General features: G+C 44.0%; 1 protein-coding gene across 1 annotated transcript in view; it reads left to right on the top strand.

The window, feature by feature from the left end:
- Nucleotides 1-14,232, top strand: part of rnf13 (ring finger protein 13) — a 42,755-nt gene that overhangs the window by 26,801 nt on the left and 1,722 nt on the right. Inside the window, exons 5-8 of the mRNA XM_080882127.1 lie at nt 4,080-4,167; nt 5,885-5,975; nt 6,699-6,804; nt 7,609-7,702. Coding sequence (XP_080738253.1) covers nt 4,080-4,167; nt 5,885-5,975; nt 6,699-6,804; nt 7,609-7,702 — 379 coding nt within the window. The remainder of the gene's footprint in view (nt 1-4,079; nt 4,168-5,884; nt 5,976-6,698; nt 6,805-7,608; nt 7,703-14,232) is intronic.

The following is a 14,232-nucleotide window of genomic DNA, read 5'->3' as shown; positions in this document are numbered from 1 at the left end:
CTGAACCAGAGACATCCTCATAATTTCTATCCTGCACATTAGTCTGCCCTGTTAAAACCCAGCGCTTTCATTATACATGATGCATCTTTGGCCCCACACAGTTTGGTTGGGAGATTCAGAAGTGTTATGCTGCTAACTGCTAATGTGGCATTAGAGCTGCTGGCCTCAAGTGAAGATGACGAACAAGCTACAGAAATCACTTCTTTCAGGCTAAACATATTTTTATGAGCACTTTGAGTGTAATGGTGGCTTTCAGTGATGTTTCCTGTTGATAAATTGGTCTTAAACGTGTCCAGAAGAAGTTAATCCATCACATAAGACTGAAAATCACAGCTTTGTGATATGAACCAAAGTCACACACACACCTAGATGCAGTGTCTTGTATTCCGCTTCTCCAGACAGCTTTCCTCCAGACGCTCGCACACAGGAGCCATTGATACCTCCACACAATGCAGCCTCAGAGGCAAACACATGGAATCACAATGCGGCGGCTGCCATACACGCAGCTTTTACGTATGCTTGTGCATAAAATTACTATGACAAGGAACACACAAAAGACAGAGCTGCTCAGTGTTGGTGTCCATGCAGGCCACAATAACACACACACACACACACACACACACACACACACACACACACACACACACACACACACACAGGTCTTAATGGATTTGCTTGCATCATAGCGGAGTACAATGCTTGTCTAAAGAGCCCTACTTGAACAGCGCAGCTGGCACAAATACTCACGACCAATCATCGCTCAGATTAGTATGAGCGGCCCACCCCGCCTCCTCACCCCACCCCTTACCCCACTCCAGACGACTTTCAGATATTTTACACTGTGGCCCATGTCCTCTCTTTCTGTTCTCCTTCATGTTTCAGGTCACATGCTCTGACTCATTATTCACATCAGCAGTTCTTCAGTGGCTTCAGGTTGCGAATCGTATTTAAGAAAAATAAACCTGCGTTCTTTGCTTTGCCAAATATATTGTCTCTGCTTAGGCTCCATCATCTGCCAAATCCTTAAGAATACTGAGGGGTGAGCTGGATAGCAGGGACTATTACTTTGTCCCACAGAGAAACTTTCTGTCTTGCCAGTCATCCTCTCACCCACCTAAATATTGCAAACCAAACCCCACCCTCCCCACACCACCATGGTAGTTGTGACTGCCCCCAGCAGGACAGCACAACCAAGAATTGCAGATAGATTTAGTTTTGTTCCACTCTGCTAAATGAGATTATAAATGTATTTCTTGAGGAGCGGCAGCGCTGTGGCTGCTTTAGCTTCCATGACTCCCTCAGGATGTTACGTCATCTGACGCATGTTTTTTCCCCTCTAACTTTCAGAGGAAGCATCTACTGTCCCACTATCTCTGACCGTGTCAGAATACCTAATGATTCACTCTAAGATTATATCGTCACATCCCGTTTCCTTCACCACATCAGCCACAACAATGGCCGTACAGGATACTGTAGCCCATAAAAGCTGCCTCACAGACGAAAGATCACATTACATCAGTTTTCCCCACATCCCCTAATGCAGCACACATGACTGCTGCAGGAAGGTTCCCTATTTTACTCTGTCTATTCATGTTTTGTGTGTGTGTGTGTGCCTCACACCTGTTGCATCTAGCAACCAGAGGCATTATGCCTGCTCTTTCCAACCATGAAGCTGTGCTGATTGTTAAGATGTTCTGCTGTATTGAAAGCGTGCGGTTTTCAGAAAATTATTTGTCCGTGTTTGAAATGTTGTCTGCTGTGTAGACTCACAAGTTTGTTTTATCAGAATCGGCTTGTTTGGCCCAACGTAAGTCTGTCTTTTTACCTTTTGACCTTTTAATTAAATTCAAAGTCTTGACCAAATAATATAAGAGTCTGGACAGACATCATAGTGATAATCTATAGGAGGTTCTCATGTGGTTTGTATTTCTGATTTCACCAGACAATTAAAGTCTAGTTTACTTTCTCTTTTTTTCTTGTTTTAAGCTGATGTCTCATTTATAATTGTTAAACCATCTAAATAAGTAACCCTTTAGAGTTCTGGATTGTCAGACGGGAGACAACCCAGAGTTTTTGGGGTCGGCCTAAACGATGGAGACTATCTATTCTGTGTGTTTGACTAAATGCTAAAAATCTTTGTCCAAAGTAACTGCGCAAAGCTGGCAAGTTTTTGGAAAAACCCTGGCCTGGGACATTTCTAGATTATGAAGAGGGGAAAAAAAGGTTTCAGAGCATAGCTGCTGCACTGACCTACGCAGAAAACACGTTACACACTAGTGCAGGCGTCTGTTTTGTAGAAGAGGTGGGCGGGTACACATCTATGATTAATAAGAGTGTGATGAGGGTGGGATGTTTATGCAACACTTTAAAAAACATACAAACGCATGATAATAGTCTTTGGCTAAAGGAAATGGCCAGTACTGTCTCAGCCTGGCTTAAATTAAAGAATTGCATGATAACGAATATCTGTTTTCAAACTCACAATATTTTCAGGATATTTGTGACGATGCAGGAAAAATCTGAGTGACCTTTTATTGCAGTTTGCAGAGCTTTTTTTTTTTTTCTTCTTTTTTTTGTTTTTAATTTAAAAAAAAGGTGCCAGCAGCAGGATTATAGTGTAGTAGGTAATAGCTAGTGTTTTCCCTGGAAACTTTAAGTAAAAGTATAAAACACCTGTTTTATTTGAACAAAATAAAACTTGGGGGAAAAAAAAGCCACCCGTGGGTGGCACTTTCTAACCAGCTGGTTAAAGCCCTGCGTTTCCTCCATATTACTGCATCAGTGATTTCCATGCACTGTTTGCTTTTCCCGTCATATGGATTCTAACTTCTGAGTGATGCAGTCATGCTTGGTTGAGTCATTTGTGTACGTTTGCATCGCACATCAGCAGCTGCTAGCTGCCCGCCTGCATAGGCTGATTGTACTCAACTGTGTTTTTTGCCTCATGGTTTCCACCTTCAGCAGGAAAACCTTTCAAGTCCTGTGTTTTGATGGAGACTGTTGAAGTCGCTCCCTTGTAGGGGGAAAAATAATCATCATTTGATGCTGAAACGCAGCTCTTACTGTCAGACATGCCCGGGTTTGACTCGTCGTTGCTCACACAATATCGCGACATGACAGTTTTGCATCATGTAAGTTTATATTGGTATTAACGCGGATTAGACGATATAGTACATGCCTAATGCAAATAGTTTTTAAAGATTTACATTGCAAAGTATTAATAAATTGTCCAATTAGAATTGAAATGCAAAGCTTGTGTTTGTTACTACATGTTGTGTTCTTACTTATTCTTGATACCTGATAGTCATGGCTTGTTTTTGTTGTAGAGCACAGAAAAGCACCTGTAGGGTATCAGATTGAACCATGTTGGCTGTTTGTTATAAATAAAATAAGAAATTGTAGCACATTTGAAGCAGACCAGGCATCAGGACACAAAGCCATTCCAGTCTAAATATCTTTTCTTTTCTTTTTTTATTCGTGCTGTTCATCTGAGCCTTGGTTGAGAGGGCCGCAGGCAGAGCATTGAAGCCCAGACTCCTCTCTCTCCCTGTCCACTTACTCCTTCTCATCAATTCCTACCAAGACTTTCCCAAGCCAACTGAGAGATGCAATCTCTACTAATATATGTAATATGTTTTTGTAATTACTATTATGGGTATCTTCACATCATTGGACTCTCATATGGTCTTTAACCTGTAGCCATTACAAATACTTTGTGGCTTTCTCTGTGCCCCGTTTCCCATCGTTTCCTTGGAAGCTTCCTATTTTGTATCTTCAGTTAAAGCTCATTCAGTGTTTATGCTGCTTGTCTTTCTAGAGAGTGAGCCACAAAAATGTTGAGCGGTACCACATGCTTCATGCTGCTCTGTTAAATAATGAAAATCTAATTTGGTCACAGTATATGACAGAAACTGCTGTTATCACATATACTGCTGTCACTTTTATCCACCTGACCCCCACCACAAATTTTTTCAGATTGACAATCGGATGAAAACGGTTTTGCCGTTTGTTTGTTTGTTTGTTTGTTTGTTTGTTTGTTTGTTTGTTTGTTTGTTTGTTTGTTTGTTTGTTTGTTTCAGGTCCTCAATGCCCAAAAAGCCGGCTACAAGGCAGCCATTGTTCACAATGTGGAGTCGGATGACTTAATCGGCATGGGATCCAACGATGGTAAGATGCTCCTGTTATCTAGTTCAGTGCTTTAATGGGTGCTTGTTGGGTGGCCAAACAGTCTGAACCTCCTTTCCTTTTTGGATGTCTGTCCTGTGAAGCTAACAGCTCAGTAATGCTAAAATTTGGGATTAAGTGTCGAAGATCAAGGTCACGCAGATCGCTTTTGTATTACAATATCATAACATGTTACACAAATGTGTGATAGGACAGAAATAATGAATGGGTGAATTTTCATAGCAAGAAGATCAGCTTCACTCTGCACAAACACTTCTCTGGTCTTTGTTCAGCAGCATAACTCAGCAGCTGGTGAACCTTTAAAATCTTTCCTCACCACACTCCCTGCCGGTGGCTGATGCCCTCAGACGTCGGTGCGTTGGTGGTTCTTGGTGTCTGGGGCTGGGTGCTCATGTATGTACCGGCTCACTCCTGGTGGCCGTTTGGCGGGGCCTGGCGCCTGTGGCCCAGCTGGGCCCCGCCAAGCGGCCACCAGGGGCGTGGGGCGCCCTCTGGGCCTGGGGCCCGGTCCTCTCTGGCACAGCTGGCTGCCGGCAGAGCCCGCGGGCACATCACTGCAACCCCCTCTGGCCTCGGCTCCGTGGCTGCTGGGTGACCTCTCGTTTGGGGCTCTCCTCAGTTCTTCCCAGGAGGGTGGCACAGTTGCTCCCCTGGTGGTCCTCCTTGGGTCCTCGTACTCTGGGGCCTCTGGATTTCTGGGGCCTGGATCTCCTCCATACCTACTTCATGCCCTCGGGGATGGGGCTATGGCTCCCCACACTCCCTAGCAGATCATTACATGGAGAAACCTTTTGAATACAAGCGTGCTGATGCACACAGGTGTTCACAGACACAAACTACACCTTTCTTGGCTGCTACCTCAAAGCACATTGTGCGCTGTCGATCTTGCGTGCTGCACAATAACATTTAAAATTTAGTATCTACTGTCAGCTAGTTTATTGTGATGGTGTTGTATTTATTATGTTGCTCTTTGTTGTTTGTTTTCTCCTGTTTTTTCTTCTTCTCTTGACAGGTGATCCAGGTGTTTTTTTTTCTTTTTTGTTTGTTTGCTTTTCTTTCTTTTTTTTTCTTCCCTCCTTTCTCACCATCTCTTCTCCCCCCTAATTTGTATTTCTCTCCCTCTCTTTCTTTCATTCTTTCTTTCTCCCTGTCCTATCGTCCAGTCATGTCTGTCCCGTTTGCAACAACTGAAAATAAAATAAATACATAAGTATAATAATGGTCAATCAAATGGACCAATATGGCAGGGCCATGATGATCCACTTGGTAAAGTAAATCCACTGGGCATCTTTTTTTGGCCTTCAGACAACAATTCTGACGGCTAAAGATCCAAATGGGACAGGCAGAAAAAAAAAAAATCTTTCAAAAGGATGCATCGATGTTTGCAAACGCTCAGGTGTAAAGTATTTGACTTATTGGGGAAGTTGTTTTCTAATCAGAAGGACAGTGGTTCAAACCCTGGCTCCGCCAACCTGCTTGTCTCAGTATCTTTGTGCAAAATGCCGATCACCACACGTGCCTTAGATGCATCTATCAGCGTGTATGAACATGTGAAATGTGTGTGAATGGGTGAATGAGACTTGAAGTAAAAACGCACTTTGAGTGCTCAGAAAGGAGCTTTAAAAGCTGCAACTGAAAGTAACTGAGTAATTCTAAATGTATGTAACTTATCCATTTTGTTTGTTTTGGGTTTTTTTAGTGGATATCATGAAGCAGTTGGTTATCCCGTCTGTGTTTGTGGGCGAGGAGACTGCCAACACTCTGAAAGAGGACTACATGTATGACAAGGGGTAAGCTCAAACCCAAATCTCTCCATTTTCTTCTTCTTGTTTTTTTCTTTTCCTGCCCATCAGTATAAATAGAAGCAGCTTCCTGCTCGGCTCCTCTCACACTCCACTATGAACAATTCTTACTTTCAACACGTAGAGGAGAGCTGGCTGCTTTATAAAGCTGGATCACTCACCGGCCATTCTTTGCTTTCCAGCCAGGAGTTTAATTTGTTGTTACTGTAAAACAAAATGCGCAGCGTGAACTGTAATATATCAAGGGGAGGACTTGTCGCTGCCGATCACATGAGCTCAGAGGTCACAACATTAACGTTTCATTTCTCCACCTTAACTCGGTTGGTGTTTGTGTCAGATACACCCTAATACGTGAGGGTTATTCCCACATGCTGCGCAGCCAGGGAACGAACACCAAACATGGTATTGGCATATTTGCATCAGCGTGGGCCAGTTTGGTTGTTACATATTTGCCTGAAGCACAGATAGTCTGCTGCAGAGAGACTTCTGACTGAAATAAAATGTCATTATGTTGATAAGGGGACCTTTATGTGACTGTCACACAGCTGAAAAGCACTAAAGGGAATCTCCTTAATGTGGCAGCTCACAGCAATGAGCTATAACAGAGTGCTGTTGGTGTAGGTCACAGTCAGCAGCATAATGCGTGTCTGTGAAAAGGAAAGGTTAATGTTTACCTGTCCTGCACCTGACAGCGCTCTGCTTTTCTTTTAGCGGCCACGTGGTCCTCCTGCCAGACTTCAGTCTGCCTCTGGAATACTACCTGATCCCCTTCCTCATCATCGTGGGAATCTGCCTCATCCTCATTGTGGTCTTTATGGTTGGTAAATTTAAGATGTCTTCATTTTAACTCAGGGTTAAAGCATTTTACAAAGGAACAACTAAACTTGTGTAAAGATGGATAGTAATTTGTTGTTTTACTGCCATCGATTTGATGATTAAGAAGTAAAAACAGTCAAATCCACACTGGTCTGATACTGAAAGGGCTTTTTTCCTCGTAAGGACTCTTACTTGCTGTAAAAATAATTCTAAATTATTTTAGGAAAACCAAGTTTTAATCCCAAAACGTTGTTCTTCATCAGGCACCAGACTTCAGCCCAGGTTGAAGTCGTTTCATTTTTTATGTTCCTGTAATAATTAATCCACCAGTATTTGCAAGCTGTTTCATTGAAATGTTAGTTTTAATGCTGAATTGTAAATATTGTTGTTAATCATGAATTTTTGAATTGACAGTTTTACAGAAAAGCAGAAAAAATAGTAAAGTGCATTATTAATTTTAATTAAAATGCCAAATCACATTAATTTACTTCCATCCCTGAACAGAAAGACATTGTTTTCATGGTTGAATGTTATGCTTGATTCATTTTTTTGGCTTCTCAAAAATGTCCAGCGTGTTAGCTCAAATTTTGGTACGAAAATAATAATTCAGTTTATTTGCTTAATAAATAGCAATAACATTAAAAAGTTTTAAACGTGTTTTTGAGCAGTTTCTTGTCTTTATGACAGGTGGTCTAATAAATTTCTTATGCACTGTAAATTTAAGCTTCTTTGACTTTACTTGCACAAGATCTGTGTGTGGTTTGCGCTCATTTTGACAGTTTTGCTCTATTTGTGCTTCGACTAGATCACCAAGTTTGTCCAGGATCGACACAGAGCTCGGAGGAGCCGCCTGCGCAAAGATCAGCTGAAGAAGCTTCCCATCCACAAGTACAAGAAAGGTAGGAAAAGATCAGTGGTTAGCATCGAGGCTTCACAGGAAAATCTCAATAATTTCACTTCCTGGCTCAATAAAGGTTAATTTAAGAGTTCTAGGTGGCTCAGTTTTTTGCTAAAGCTACTGTGTAGCACAACATTATCATTATGCCCATTATGTGGAACAGTGCTACATGTCTGTTAGCAAGGTTTCATTAAGTTTGTTTTCCTTTAGCAAAAAATATTCCAGCATTGTGTTGACTCCCTGAAGCAACCAGGCGTTTACACATCTTTTAGTCTGACCTCTGACCTTCGCGATCTGTAGAGATGCTATCTTTGCTCTTTCGCTCCTTTCTCTCACATGATTCGGCCAAGAACAGAGATGTCATCGATGCATTGCGACACACCACCGCTCCCTGGAGCTCTGCACCTAATCGGATTAATATGGACTTGATTTTTTTTCCACAAAGGCAGATTAGAGCTCCTCTCTGTTGAAACTGGACACATGACTGATGGTTTGGAATGTAATCTCAGTCATGCTGGGGGCCGGCTGGGTCGAAAGCTAAGTGTAATTTGGATTTTACCTGTCAGGCAGATGTACAGTAGAGCATGTACCGCTTGTTTGTAATAGGAGAGAAAATGTGATGAAGTAAAAATAGATCTCTGCTTTTATTTTTGTGTAAATATTTGAGTGTTTCATCAAAAACCTCTGAAAGCTTTTTAAGTAAAACTCTGTGGCTTCTCCTTCTTTCTAAGTATAGGTGTCAGGCTGACTATAGCATTGTTTTGAAAGGCAAATCCTCGTTGTGTGTTGGGTAAATAAGTTTGTCTGTGTATTTAGATGTTTGCCGGCTGTGTTACCTCCAGCAGATGTATTTTGCGGGCTGGAAAGCCCCGGACTGCAGTCGTCTGTGCAGGGAAACACCGGGGAGCTTTTGTAGAGAATGGGTGGTGCATAATAAGTATCCCCCTTGCAAAGCTGCTAATTGAGGGGGGGTTGAGCTGCAGAGCTGCTCCTCCCTGCCTGGCAGTAATGGAAGCACGTGCAGCAGACCAGCTAAAAGCAGCATGTGCTGCTCTGGTCACTGTTTCTGTCACGTTAGGCTCTGTGGTTTGTGCGCTGTCACGGATGCGTCTGCGAGCAGTGCCCACTCTGACTCAGGGTTTCCACCAAGCACCGCTGCAGTCACCCTTTACTGCTCAGGCGAGTTCGGACGTTCAGGAAACAGCCTCCGGGGCGGCGTCTGCACGCCTGTCAGCTGAGTCAGAGCGTTTAACAACATGGGAAGGGGACACCAAATCTCCACCTAATCACCTTTTGAGCTCTGCTCTTTGGAGCAATGCTAACCTGGCAAGAAACAAAGTGTCAGGTTTGAGGATGGGAGGGCTGTCGCAGTGGGACAGCACCCCTGTTGTCTGATTTTGTGTTGTTAGGCGGTGCTTACCTCAGGTAAGAGGAAGGCCTCAAGCAGGATTTGGCCTCTGGATTTGGAATGACTGCAGCACTATTTCTGATGTTTGTGTCACGTAAAGGGAAATGGGCTGTTTTTGTAAGTGTTGTGAGTTAGTGATATACTAAGTACATACACCAGTGAACCTCTATGGCTATATGGTTTCCACACAAACCCTCATCTAGAATGCAAAAGCTTGTCATTTATTGATCATTGTTTACAGCAGCTGGTTGTATGTGTGTGTGGGAGGGGTTTAAGCGCCACATTGTGACTTGTATTATTTTTAGCTGTAGCCTTGCTTTGGGACAACTCGACTCCACACAATTCAATGTGATGCTAAGAAAACTTGCATCCTGCACCGTTGCTGAAGTTTTTGGCACCGTGCCTGAACTTCATCGCTGCAACGGTGCAGCTTCAGACTGGGAAAAATGTCTAATGTTGCCCTTCTTGGCCCAAGTTGCAGCGGATAATGCTGAGCTCGGACTCCGGGGTGCTTTGATCAGATGCAGCTTTAGTGAGTGGGAGTACTCTGATGCTGTGTGGCTGTTGATCTTGAAGCTGCAAATCTGAAACCCTGAACGGTTTTGCAGAATATTACATGTTCAGGTGCTTATTTTGAAATGCAGTGGAAGTTGCAGTGCAGAACGTTTTTCTGCAAAGGTTCAGTGGGCATGTTCTCGTGTTAAAGGTCTCGTAAAACATTTAATTCACTGATACCTTTTTGTACTTTGTTTAAAGTGCAGTTACCTCGATCATTTCAAAGCTGTTAAGGTTTTCGTCTCTTGGCTGATGTATCATTTAGTGCTTCCCTGTCTCAGCTTGGCTACAATAATCACACCAATGTGGAAGCAGCCAGCAAGCCCAAATCGATAGCTTACCATTTACTTCAGGAGGCTTGTTAGTGGCAGTCTTGGTATACATCTAAATCTGTAATGGCTTTGCTGTGTGTTACTGTGAGTCATAGGTCAGGGGAGCTAAGAAATGTAGCATGGTGTGGAGTCACTTTGGGAAGTGGAAAGATGCTTGCCAGCTAATAATCGTCACCGCAGCCTGAGCTGCTGCTGTGCTGGCAGGATGTCTTTCTGCTGATGAGAGTATCTGCTCCCCATCTGACAGAGGAGCTCGCATCGGCAGATATCTGTCCATCACTTCAGCAAATACTTTAGTAGAAATTGATTTGCAGGTTGTAATTTATTTTCTTTACACCTTTGATGGCTACTAAGGGGGCCAGAGTGTGCCAAGAAAATATCCTCCCCACCGTTACACCACCACAGCCAGCCTGAAGTGTTGATGCAGGATTGGATCAATGCTTCAAATTCTGACCCGGCCATCCGAATGTCATCAGACAAGGCAACATTTTTCCAGTTTTCTATTGTCCAGTTTTGTTGAGCCTGTGCAAACTGCTAACAGGAGCGGACCCTGGTGCGGTCTTATGCTTTAAGGCTTGATATGTAGGTGATCTTCTGCATAGCTTGGTAGTAACGAGTGGTTATTTGAGTTACTGTTGCCTTCCTACCAGCTTGAAGAGGCCATTCTCTTCTGACATCAAGAAGGAATTTTCTCCCATTTTTTTCCAGCATCCGTTGTGTGGGGAAAATCCCAGTAGGTCAGCAGTTTCTGAAGTACTCGGACCAGCCCGTCTGGCACTAACAACCACATTTAGAGTCACTTAAATCACCTTTCTTTCCCATTCCCATGCTCAGTTTGAACTTCATATAACTGGCATATAATTGGTTGATTAGATACTTGCATTAAGAAACAGTTGAACAGTTACTCTTAATAAAGTGGCTGTCGAATGTATTTAGACAAAATTGAATATTACAGAGTTTGTCTGAGTGACTGTGACAGTGATTTCTTCTAGGATGCCCATTAAGAAGGCACAATGGTCTCGCTTAATGGTTCAAGCATGAAAATGATGTGAATGTCACTCTGTGGCTTCACAGTCACTCAGTGGAACATTTTGGACCAACACACAAAATGCCAATTTACCAAAACATCAAATTTACGAAGACAGAACTCCATTAGAGTTCCAGACAGTCGGTGAACTGATGCCATGGCACATTGAAGCTGTGATAGCAGCAGGTGGTTGTCGTGCCGAGAGATAAAATGATAACATGGTAACCTAAATAGCATTTTTTTTTCTCATACCCAGCAGAGGACGACTTCTCTAGTTGCAAAAAAAGTCTGAGGAAGTGACCCGAGCAAGCGCCAAACACTTTCCTGATGAGTTTATGGTCTCATTGAAGCTGGTTACTATGTAGCTCCTTCCTCCATAAAGACAACATTTGATGATTTCCTGTGTACCCGTCAGTGTGTGTATGTGTATATGTATATATGTATGTATATATGTATGTATATATATATATATATATATATATATATATATATATATATATATATATATATATATATATATATATATATATATATATATATATATATATATATATCTATCTATCTCAATAAAGACGTAGTTTGATGACCATTAGAATGGTTGGTGTGTGCATAGGCAGGGACCACCCTCACTAACTTCTAATACAAACCCAGTCATTTTATTCTATAGGCAGGTCTGAAATATATGACCGAAACCGCTCAGTTCAGAAAAGAGCTTTAAGGGGTAAAGAGTGAGGGCAGGTCATGTGGTGTTACCACGTGAGCGTGCAGCATCGTTCGCTTGCTCAGTCACATCCGCTGCTTATTCATCACTTCAAGGCACTGACACGGTACAACCTAAAATCTACAGCTCAAGGCTTTAAGACGGGCGGGGCCTCACTGACCGGTGTGTGATGTCACGCTGTTTGTCCAGCTTGCACATACAGTCTGTGGGCCCGGCACCTTATTGAGACACATGATGTTTTCTTTTTGTAGTCTGCTGTCATGCAGGTCGTTCGGTTAGATAAGTTCGACTGTTGCAGTTGGCCAGCAGACAGTGCTCGTAAAGATATGGGTCAGAGGGGGTGATGGTGGATAACGTCACTTGTGTGCATGGAAATGGGATTCCTCAAGACTGAAATGAATAGTAAGCGAGACAAGGAGTGTCTGCACAATGCCTTAATGAAAGCCACAATACCCGTGCAATCAGCGCACAATGCCAGTATGTAACATAAGACCTGTGCCGGCATACAGCATTATGTAATTGCAGCTGTGCGACTGCCGGCTAAGCACCACACTGCCATTAACATGACATATGCTCCAGTTTGCTTACAGAACCTTGCATCAGCTCCACTGACAGCCTGACATTTGAAAGCGAGCTTTGACGCCAGTTTTTGTCAGGAGCCGGCGTCTGACAGTTGTATGAGTCAGAAAGTGTGAATGCACACGTGCAGCAAACTGACTGGAAAAAACAATAAATGAAGGGATTGATTTTGACCCTTGGTTTTACTCCTCCTGTGATCTTTGACCTGCAGTCTGTTCCTCCCTGTGTATGATGAGTCACCCCACCCCTCCCTGCAGCTTTGCACATTCAAACCAAGGCGAGCACGCATGCACACACACACACACACACACACACACACACACACACACACACACTGACTGGACTGAGCAGCTGCAGTGTCTCAGCCGTCGGTGTGTGAAGCATGTTGATGTCAGTATAGAGGAGCCCTCTCTGTCTCTGAGCTCAGTGGCCTCCTTGCCAGCTGTCCTTGTCTGGTCGGCGGTGACAAACTGTAGATGCTTCCCCCCCCCCCCTCGTCCTTTTACCCAGTTTCTGTCAGCCTCTCTTTCATTCGCCTGCCCGCTCCAGCTCTGCTGCTTGTCTGAAGTTCAGTAGGACAGCGTGATTCCCTTGAGAGCCAGGAATGCTGGCAGGCTGGCCGATTAATGGGGAAAAATGGAGGGGAGAGGAGCTGCACCAGCTCTCAGAGCTTTTTAACGTGTGCTACTAGCCCCGAAACGTAATTGCGAGGGATTCCCAGCATCTGAAAAGTTGCCAGATGTGGCCTAGATGTTTTTCCAGGGTCCAACAGCCCAACTTTTAAACTAGGATGAGGAGAAACCACCATCCTGATGAAAACCACGCTACTCTAGATATGTTATGTACCCCACGTAGCCTGAATCTCAGCTCACAGAAATTGCGTTATTGTGGTGGAATATTCGAGAAACGTCCCCAGCAGCTCATGGGGGTAATTTGTTCTGTGACGGGTGTCGACTCGGTTAGACTGTGTTCTGCTGCAGTGCTGTGCAGAGCCCTGGGCCTTCCTGGAGGAATCTCTTCGAGTTTTCGAGTGAACAGGCCATATTTGGCCGTTCTGAGCAGCCTTAATAAAGTGCTAACAGCTTTTGAAGTGTAGCAGAAAGCGATCCTCGATGGCATTTTTATTTATTTATTTTTAAATGTTATCTCCCCAGTGCGAGGCCTCAGAGTTCACAGAACAGAGTTCAGAAAGCCACTGAACGTTTTCTCTGCTCCTCAGAATAGCTCAGTTATTGCCACAGTTCAGCATTTCCTGAGTGGATACTGGATCCTGGATCTGTGCCTGCACAAACTCTCCCTCACCCTGCGACTGTTCAGCACTGGCAGCGAGGAGAGGAAAGGATGGAGGCCGCCCTGGAGTCGTGTCAGAGGAGTGTTGGGCGAAAAGAAAATTCGCGATGATTGTGGTTGTGTTGGTGTTTTGAGTTAAAAACAAAGCTGAAAGTGAAACGGCCGAGGCGGAGCCGCAGTCGGACACGCTGCCTCGAGTTGGAAGTCGATGATGGAGGGAAAGGAAGGAGGGGCGGTTGATGTGACTCCCCGTCCTTATACGGTCACATGCGGCTCTGGCGCGGACACAGAGAGCTCAGTCAGGGAAAACATGCTCATTTAGAGCTTACATAAACACACCGACCCACAGCCCCCTGCTCTCCCGGCCTCCCTCCAGCTCAGGCAAGGAAAGAGGAAGGGAAGGAAAAGGAGAAGAACGCTGTGGAATTTGAGAGGGAGTGCGCTGATGAATTCCTGAGCTTTCAGTGCGCACAGGGAATGAGATGCTGCTCTGCCCTGCAGGCTGAGGATGGGATGGGTGGTGCAGGGACAAAGAATCGAAGGAAATCGGACTCGCGAGGCAGCCGGACTTTGTGAACCTGCTCGACCTCAGTGACCTTCAGAAACATTAGCACTGTCA

The sequence above is a fragment of the Rhamphochromis sp. 'chilingali' genome (genome assembly GCF_963969265.1).
Source record: "Rhamphochromis sp. 'chilingali' genome assembly, chromosome: 5".
NCBI classification, from domain to species: Eukaryota; Metazoa; Chordata; class Actinopteri; order Cichliformes; family Cichlidae; genus Rhamphochromis; species Rhamphochromis sp. 'chilingali'.
The sequence above is the reverse complement of the archived record's forward strand: the minus strand, read 5'-3'. Positions and strand labels throughout refer to the sequence as shown.